Consider the following 9,343-nt stretch of genomic DNA (forward strand, 5'->3'; position numbering starts at 1 on the left):
ATAAACACCAAAGGTGAGCTCCCACCTACTCGGGCTCCGTCGCTGTTTGCAACAAAGGCAGGAAAAAGGAGGAAACTTCGGGGTAAGGCACCGGGTTAGAAGTGCACCCTTCCCTGGGGGCGGGGCGCCCTTTCCTTGGACTGTGGACACCCCGTTGGGATCAGGCTCTGAACGATGGAGAATGGTCTCCCCTTTCGATACCTTCCAACACCGGTGTCACTGAAGCCACAGCAAAAGTTCTAAAGGAGTTTTGGAAAGAAATGGCCATAATAAACACGTCTTGCTCTCGCCCCGTCCCGTCCCCGGAACACGCCCTCCCAGTTGTTCCTGTTGACAGTCCGGCCCGGGAACAGCGCGGCTGAGCTCCGCCGCGAGTGAGGCTTCCGCCAGGGCACAAGCGTAGGCAAAGCCTGGCACCCGCGCCAGACACAGCCGCCCCACGGGAAGAGGGGGACGCTGCTGCCCTGCTCCGGGGGCCACCAGGCAGGTAAAGTAAGACAAAAGAAAAGTAAAAGTCAGAGCCCATTAAGTGAGCAAGAGTCAAGGTCATCCAAAAAGGCGTGCACAATTTCAATCTCAGTATTTTAGAAAACAAAGATAAGTATTTGAAATGAAAATACGAAGGGGCACAGCTCCCGGCTCCCTAAAGAGGTCACTGCCAAGTACGTCCGGCGCGGGTCCCGCTGTTCAGCACCTGGCAGAGACCAGGGAGGTGTGGGCTCCTAGGAAGCACCGTCTCACTGCTGGAGAGGCGAGGGAGGCCCGCGCCGCTCGGGCCCAGGCCTTTCAGGTGGCCCCCTAGGGGCACCATGGAGTTTTCCTGTGCCAGGCGCACTCGCCCAAATCGCCTCCCCAACGCCAGGGCGCGGGGACCCCGGGTGACCAGGGGCGGGGCGCTCTCACCTGAGCGGAGGAGCGGGCGGGCGGGGCCGCCCCGCGCGCGCACACGGACACTCGCAGAGACGCGGACAGTCCAGGCGCGCGCGCTCGCCATTGGCGGGAGGAGGAGGGCGGGGATGGCAGACCCAAAACAAACACCTGCGCGGAGCGACTTCGCCGCCGCGCCGCAGCCTGGCCTCGGCCTGGTGCGCGCCCGCGTGGGAGCCGCGGCCACCTCGGCCACCTCGTTCAGCCAACCGCTTGCCGTCGCCGCCCAGGCTCCGCCCCCACGGTGCTGCCGCAGGGTTATATTGGGCCGGGCCGAAGGTGGAGGCGACACGCAGCCGCGGCTGGCCAGCGCGGAAATGCTGCCCCGGAGGCTGGGGGCGGGAAGGCGGCTGCGGGCGCAGCGGCCACGAGGACTGGGCTCCGAGGGTGCTCAGGGTTAAAGGCGCTGGACCTTTCCCCAGCCAAGGCACGCACAGCATCCAGCACTGTTGCCGTGCCCGAGGACGCCCGCACGGGACCTGGGACTGCCAGCGAAGAACCCCTCCTGGGCTCTTTTAACGAATAGCAGATGCGAACGCTTCTTCCCTCCCGCAGGAAATCCTAAGCCCGGCGCGCTCGGGCACCAGAAGGTGGAACCGCAGCCACCCTCAAGTCACCGAAAAGTCTCTGATACCCGAACTGCAGGTGGCACCCGCCCCACTCTTCCCTCTCCGCTCCTCTCCGTCCACCCAACACGCACAGGCCCTCCAAAGAGAACTTCTAGCGGAAGACGACTCTTCTACGGAAAAGCGACTGTCTCGCAAGACCAGGGAAAGCTCCCGAGAGAGAAAGTCAAGGCGCCCCGGCCCTGGGATCGCCAGCCCAGTCCCCGGCGCCTGCCGAGACCGCGCGAACGAGAAGGGTACGGCGCCGGGCGGGGACTGGGCGCGCGGGCATGAAGTTGGAGGTGTTCGCCCCGCGCGCGGCCCACGGGAACAAGCCGGGCAGCGACCTGGAGGGCGCGGGCGGCAGCGACGTGCCGTCTCCGCTGTCGGCCGGGGACGACTCCCTGGGCTCCGACGGGGACTGCGCGGCCAACAGCCCGGCAGCGGGCGGCGGCGCCGAGGATCCGGCGGCCTGTAGCGAGCAGAGCGCGGGCGGCGGGCCGGGCGCAGGGGAGGAGGGCCCCGCTGCGGCGGCGGAGGCGGGCGCGGCGGCCGGGCCCCGCGCTGGGGGCGGCGAGGGCGCGCGCAGCAAGCCGTACACGCGGCGGCCCAAGCCCCCGTACTCGTACATCGCGCTCATCGCCATGGCCATCCGCGACTCCGCCGGCGGGCGGTTGACGCTGGCCGAGATCAACGAGTACCTCATGGGCAAGTTCCCCTTTTTCCGCGGCAGCTACACGGGCTGGCGCAACTCGGTGCGCCACAACCTCTCGCTCAACGACTGCTTCGTCAAGGTGCTGCGCGACCCCTCGCGGCCCTGGGGCAAGGACAACTACTGGATGCTCAACCCCAACAGCGAATACACCTTCGCCGACGGGGTCTTCCGCCGCCGCCGCAAGCGCCTGAGCCACCGGGCGACGGCCCCCGCGCCCGGGCTGCGGCCCGAAGCAGCCTCGGCCCAGCCCGCCGCCGCGCCCCTGCCGCCTGCGCCCGCCGGCCGGGCCTCGCCGCGCGCGCGCTCGCCCGCCGGCCAGGAGGAGCGCGCCAGCCCCGCGGGCAAGTTCTCCAGCTCCTTCGCCATCGACAGCATCCTCAGCCAGCCCTTCCGCAGCCGCCACGACCGGGACGCGGCCCCCGGGGCGCAGCTGCGGTGGGGCGCCGAGCCCTGCCCGCCGCTGCCCGCGTACCCTGCGCTCCTGCCGGCGGCGCCCGGCGGGGCCCTGCTGCCGCTCTGCGCGTGCGGCGCGGGCGAGCCTCCGCTGCTGGGCGCGCGCGGGGCCGAGGCACCGTCCGCCGCGCCACCGCCCGCGCCGCGCCTCCTGCTCGCGCCCCTCGCGGCCCCGGCCCCCGCCAAGCCTTTCCGAGGCCCGGCGCCCGGCGGGGGCGCGCACCTGTACTGCCCCCTGCGGCTGCCCGCGGCCCTGCAGGCGGCCTCGGCCCGCGGCCCCGGCCCGCACCTGCCCTACCCCGCGGAGACGCTCCTGGCCTGAGCCCCGCCGGCCGGAGTCGGGGGCGCGCCGTCTGGGAGCGGGGAGGCAGGCCGGGCTTTGCACTTTCGATACAGAGGAAAAGGGACTTTTAGAAAAATCTCCATCAAACGTGCCTTAAAGCTAAAGCATTTTGACAGAAATGTTTTAACTTAGTCCAGAATGTTTTCCTTCAACTTATAGCTTTACAGAGGACCAAAGCAGTTCTTAATTGTTTTAGTTTCTTGGCCAAGCCTGTTCCTCCCTCCCTTCATAAAGATTTTTCTCTCTCCTTATCGCCCAAGATCCCTTTATTCCTACTATTTTTGTCGCACCTTTCATTGATTTATCCCCCTCCTCCCCAAAAAGTACATCAGGGAACCATTCCATAAGATAAATGATACGACTACTGTTTGGGCTTTACCAGGCCCCTCCGTGTACGTACGTGGCATTTACAAGTATGACTGAGTGTGAGAAAGGTGTCAGAGCATCTTGGGTCATTTCTCTGCTATCGACCATTGCTTCACTGTGCCAAACGGGAAAAAGATGTGGTTGGGTTTTGTAATTAAATTATTTATATGTTTTTTGAGACCTGAGTTGAAAATGTTGCAGGCAACGGGCTACAGCTTTATTAGTGGTTCTCCAACTGTGGTCTCCTTGGACCAAGTAATCTCTTTAAAGGAAACGTTAGCATTATGTGTCGGGGGTGCCAGGACCACTGCCACTGGAAAGCAAGTGTGATTTTTATTTTTAATATTATTTTATTTGTGTCTGTGTACATATTCATGTATGAATTTTATGAAACTCAAGCATAGTGCTTATTTTTTAATAAAAGTTACAACTGATTTAAACACTTTGTGGTGATAGATTGGAGGTGGAGAGTTTTTACCTCACCCCAAAATATGAGTTCAGGTTTGGGTCTCAAGAAACTTCCTTTGGGGATCAAAATATTTTCCTGAATAATTTAATAAAAGTAGAATGGGCCTGCAGGTTTCCTTACCAGATACATTGCTGTACAAATTTCCAGAATACGACTTCCATTAGTGGGATTTCTTAAACTGGAAACCAGTTACCTCTGTAATTATTCACCTATGAATTGCCAGGAAAAAATGATAAGGTGAGTGTCCCCCTGTCCCTCAAGCACCCTTTGGCAGGCAAGCTAAGCTCTCGACAAGCCTGTGGGCAAGTAGACGTTTTCAGGTAAATTGGTTCAGATTTGGGGCTCAAAAAGCTAGAAAGTTGATCTTGTGGAAAGACTATCTCAACACAACAAAGAAGACTTCAGAGCAGTTTTAAGAGCAACTTGAATGTCAATGTTTTTGTCAAAACAAAACCACCCACTGTTGTAGGAATGCAAAAATTCAGTTGGGTGTGAACCAATCTGTAGCACTTTTTTTTCACCTTGCTCATTTGTGAAGGTGGAGACGCCCTGCCTGTTTCACTGGAGGTCTGAAGAGAAAATGCCTCTTGTAGAGGAAGAGGAAGCGATTTCCCACACTGAAAATGTAAGGGAAGCTTCCATCAGTGTAACCACAGAAAATAGTGTAGACGCCTGTTTCTCAGTAAGTTCAAAGCAGTGGGCTCCAACAAAGCATGGATTGCAAAATTCCAGAGAGTAATGCCAACTGCGAGCAATTCAGAGACTGGAAACTCAGGCCTCAGTGTCGTCTCTGCCATTCTTGGGTAAACCCCACAGATCCAAGACAGGAGGATGATTTGAGTTCTACACATAATGAGGTGGGGAAAGAGCGTGGAGCTTATTTCAGAGTGCTGCATTTTGGCAGGAATGGGGCAGAGAAGATCGCCCTAAGTCTAGTAAACAAATAACAAGTCTCGACTGATTTGGCTTATATCTACTTAGTAGTCGTAAAGAATAGTAATAATAGGGTTGAATTATGACAAAAGGTGGACATTTGCACCCACAGGGCCAATAATTAGGTCTCAAAACAGACACGCCAGCGGCTGGAGGGAGGGACGGCAGGCTGGCTGGGCTGAAACGGTCGGACTGACCGCTTTCCCGGGACGCGCTCAGACCGAGGGCTGGCGCGGGCCGCAGCGCGCCTTTTCTTCCCAGCCATGTGCCTGGCCTCCAAAGGCGAAGAAGCCACTATTTTCATTTATACATAGATATGTGAAGACAGTCCTGCTTCTAATTTATTCAGATAGAAGAACACAGAAACCGCTACGTAAAAGAGGAAAAGAGAAAGGTGGTGTTTTATAAATCACAGGTGTTTTTCTCTCCCCTCAAAATAGAAATCTTCCATCCTAAACCGTGGAGCCTGGCAGACTCCGGGCCCTTCCCTGGCTTCTGGTGCCCTGCTCTGTCTCCCCAGGACTGTAAGGGTTTCTAGAAAATGCAGAGCCCGGAGCCTCGCGCCCCTGTTAGGGCTGAAGGACTAGCCCAGGCCCGGCCGCCCCCAAGGACGGTCGCTCGCTGTTGCCCCTCCCCGCCCCTCCTCGCGCCTCGGCGGGAGTTCCAGTTCCGAGGTGCTGGGCCCGAGGCCGCTCAGAGGACGGCGACAGCTCAGGCTCGTGTCCCCTCGGTGAACGCGAAAAGGTGCACAGGCGCTTTTATAATGCTCAGGTGACGCTAGGATTCCGCGGGAACTGCGCGTCGCGGCGGATGGGAGCTGAGGCTCGGTCTGGCTCGCAGGAGCCAGGCCTTAGGCAGGAGTCTCAGCCGTGCGACCTCCCTAGGCCGCCAAACACAGTCCCTTCCAGTATCCGTTCAGAAAACCGGACTCCTCCCTGGCGCCAGAGGAATGCTCGGGGCTCTGAGCGTCTGGGCCAGCAGGCCCCGACGCGCCCACGTGGCCCCTCGGCCAAGGGCAGAGCGCGTCCCTCCCCCAGCCCCTGCCCGCCCCTCCTCCAGCCCGCCCCTCCAGCCCCTCCTCCAGCCCCCTCCTCCAGCCCGCCCCTCCAGCACCCTCCTCCAGCCCCCTCCTCCAGCCCCCTCCTCCAGCCCGCCCCTCCAGCCCCCTCCTCCAGCCCCCTCCTCCAGCCCGCCCCTCCAGCCCGCCCCTCCAGCCCCCTCCTCCAGCCCGCCCCTCCAGCCCGCCCCTCCAGCCCCCTCCTCCAGCCCGCCCCTCCAGCACCCTCCTCCAGCCCGCCCCTCCAGCACCCTCCTCCAGCTTCTTCCTCCAGCTCCTTCCTCCAGCCCCCTCCTCCAGCCCGCCCCTCCAGCCCCCTCCTCCAGCCTGCCCCTCCAGCCCCCTCCTCCAGCCCCCTCCTCCAGCCCCCTCCTCCAGCCCGCCCCTTCCCAGATCACAGTGCCCTTCCCAGCCTGGCCATGGCCCAGCTGTGCAAACACCAGGAAGGGGGCAACGGAGCTGACCCTGGGCCACCGCGGGGATGCAGGACTGCGGGGTGAGGGTGAGAGGTCTGTTTGGTTTTGGGAAACGCCCTTTGACACCTGTCAGTCCTGCCTGGAGCAGGAGCTGTGGGTGGGTGCTCGGTGGTTCAGTTTTCAGAGAACCCCACTCCAGGACCCCCACAGTCGCAGCCAGCTCGCCCTGTGGGCGCCTTGCGGCCACGGTTCCCTTCCACCCCCTAGAAAAACCTACCAGGCCCGGGAGGACAAATGGGTGGAGAAAATTTCCCAGCCATGACACCCTTCCCAGCCCAGCCTCTGTTTCCGGTGAGGAGACCTGCCTGGTCTGCTCTGCCGGCCCTCTCAGCAGCCAGGGACCACAGCGCTGCCTTTGGGGACTGAAAACATCTCTGGGCAGCAGCGCACACGTTGTGATCAGTCTCCTCAGCCTAAAGCTCGCTTTCTGCAGCAGAGCACTGTTCTCGTTGACAAGAAGCTGGGGCTCCTGGTGAACGTGCTGGTTACCAGCCAAGGGAAGCCGCGGCTCTCCCGGGCTCTGCGGTCAGCGGGTCAGCCAGAGCCGGGAAGAGCTTCCGCCGGCACTGGGATGTTTGACTCCAAGCCCCTCAGCTTAAGCATAAGCAGCCTAACGAAGGCCTCTTCTTCTAGAATTGTGCCTCAGATTCTTGATCCCATATGAATTCCCCTCCAAAAAGAAAAGGCAGAAACTCCCCACCCCCAGCAGATCAAGGTGGGTTCTCCTAGGGACACCCCTACGGTTGCCCTGGCTGATCTGGAAGCGATTCATCCTACGGAGAATCACCTGTGCCCACTCTGCTTCCACTGTTGCACAGTTTTACAAACTTGACATTTTTCTGCCTCAGGGAACATGTGTTCACACACAAAATACAAAGCTAAATTCTTTAGTCTCTTGGATAGACTCACATACTTTCAAGCTAAGTAAGAAACCTTAAATTAGAAAAAAAAATTGTTTTTGAGATAGGCCTCTCTCTGTCACCCAGACTAGAGCCCAGTGGCATCATCATAGCTCACAGCAACCTCAAACTCCTGGGCTCAAGTGATCCTCCTGCTTCAGCCTCCTGGGTAGCTGGGACTATGCTGTGGGCACTCACTGCCAGGCCCCACTATTTTTTTTTTTTTTTATTGCTCAGGCTGGTCTCTAACTCCTGGCCTCAAGTGATCCTCCTACCTCAGCCTCCCAAAGTGCTAGGATTGATTATAGGCATAAGCCACTGCACCCAGCCAGAAACCCAAATGTGGGTCTGGAACCCAGAGGTTCCAACTTACTTGCAGTTCAGCATTCTTTCCACTGCAACACAATTATCCGGAGAGTTCAGACCCAAACATATTCTGGCCTGAATTTAGTTGAACTGTTCAGATAATTGTCTCAATTCACTCTTACTACAAGGGTCAGCAGATTACCCACACTGGAAATTGCTTCTTCCACTGCTAAGAACTTGTCTCCCCTCACCACCCAGAATTGCCCTTTGCTAGAGGACACTCTCCCGAGGGACCTGGATTCGAGCATCTTAGACCGTTTCACTTCACTTCGACATACTGAGTGAGCAGCGCAGCCCACTACAGCGGGATGTGGCATCGCCTTCTCTCACTGCTGCAGTGGCAGATATTGCTATCGAGGGCAGCAAACAGGATTCTGCTTAGAAAGAAGGGTCTGCAAGGAACTGAGAGTGACCCAGCTGGTGACAAGCACTGCTATTTTCCCATACCGGGCCCTGAACAGCAAAAATGGCCTCTTTCCCGGCTTGGGGACAAAGTAGAACTTCTTACAATAATTCACATTTCTTTTTTAACTTTAAAAATGTCAATTCAATGCATTCACATAGCTGATAGCTTTCTTAGGTGTCAGGGGCTTGGTTGGCATCCAACACATGAAGATTTTCCTCTTCTTTTTTACTGTTTATGCTTTTGACCACAATAGCTGAGATTTGCTTCAGTTCTAGAGATTAGAAACTGAAGAGTCCTTCAGTAAATCCTTCTTGCTTCCAAACAGCATATTTCTCTCTTAAGTAACAGAGTTTATAGTTCTCTAATGAAACCATTAAACATTTTATGCTTTAAGAACATAATTTGTTAATTCTTAATGTTGTCAACAAATGGCCCTAATAAGTATCTTCCAAGAAGATCATGATCGAAAACATAAAAATGTAACTCTCCCTGGATTCAGGGACTTCTTCAAACTGGCAGAGACTCCTATGTCATGAAATGCTGGTGGTTGTGCAATGGTTTCTGCTCTGTATCTGTTCAACATTATTAAGATGGATGAGTGATTAGAAGCAAATGTTGTTTCTGTCATTTGCCAAATTATACACAGCCTGGAAGAGAGAACTGGATCAACCTTCATTTGTAGAGAATGACAGCCAAACATAAACATTAATGGAACGCCATGCTGCCCTGACCGTTCCCGGACTCTCTTTGCCAGTCTTTTCAGGAACACTTTAACTTTGTAGACTTGCCACATTTGAGGGTTTTTTTTAAATGACATCTGTTTGAAGCTCAGAATAATATACGGATTTGACATCCTTGACATGTATTTGTTGTTTCTGATCACCAATTTCTAAGCACTAAGGAAAAGGTAGGAAGGTTTTGCAGCCTTTGGCTGGCTCTGCCCGCTATAGTTTGCTAATGTCCAAAATCACAGAAGTGGCCCATTCAAGGAAGAACCAAGAATAAAAACGTAAGGAAAGAGACCCAAGTCTAAATCCCAGCCATGTCTCACACAGCTGGTGACCTTAGGGAAGTGGGTCATCCCCCTGAGCCTCAGTAGGACAAGGCTTGGACTAGAACATGTCTCACATGCCTCCCTTCTCAGTTAGCCTCCATAAAAATTCTCATGTAATGTAGAGATGACATGCTAATGAGTTTTTTTCTTTTCCATAAACTCAATCAATTTGGAATCAAGTATGTATTTCAGGGACAAGTTTCATTATGACATTCTTCAATACAATTGAAGTACTCACAGACACAAGAAAATATATTGGAGGCCATTAGAGTAC

At 56.3% G+C, this 9,343-nt stretch overlaps 1 protein-coding gene across 1 annotated transcript; it reads left to right on the plus strand.

Moving 5' to 3' along the window:
* The first annotated feature begins 1,230 nt into the window (after window positions 1–1,230).
* FOXQ1 (forkhead box Q1) lies at window positions 1,231–3,899 on the plus strand. The gene has a single exon (XM_012768488.2). It carries the CDS (start codon window positions 1,823–1,825, stop codon window positions 3,020–3,022), a length of 1,200 nt encoding a protein of 399 aa, XP_012623942.2. The 5' UTR covers window positions 1,231–1,822; the 3' UTR covers window positions 3,023–3,899.
* Window positions 3,900–9,343: the final 5,444 nt, after the last annotated feature.

This window comes from Microcebus murinus, chromosome 15, assembly GCF_040939455.1.
Source record: "Microcebus murinus isolate Inina chromosome 15, M.murinus_Inina_mat1.0, whole genome shotgun sequence".
NCBI lineage: Eukaryota > Metazoa > Chordata > Mammalia > Primates > Cheirogaleidae > Microcebus > Microcebus murinus.

Bases quoted from the DNA above. Each gene is read 5' to 3' on its own strand.
- FOXQ1 (XM_012768488.2), top strand. From the start codon at position 1,823: ATGAAGTTGGAGGTGTTCGCCCCGCGCGCGGCCCACGGGAACAAGCCG.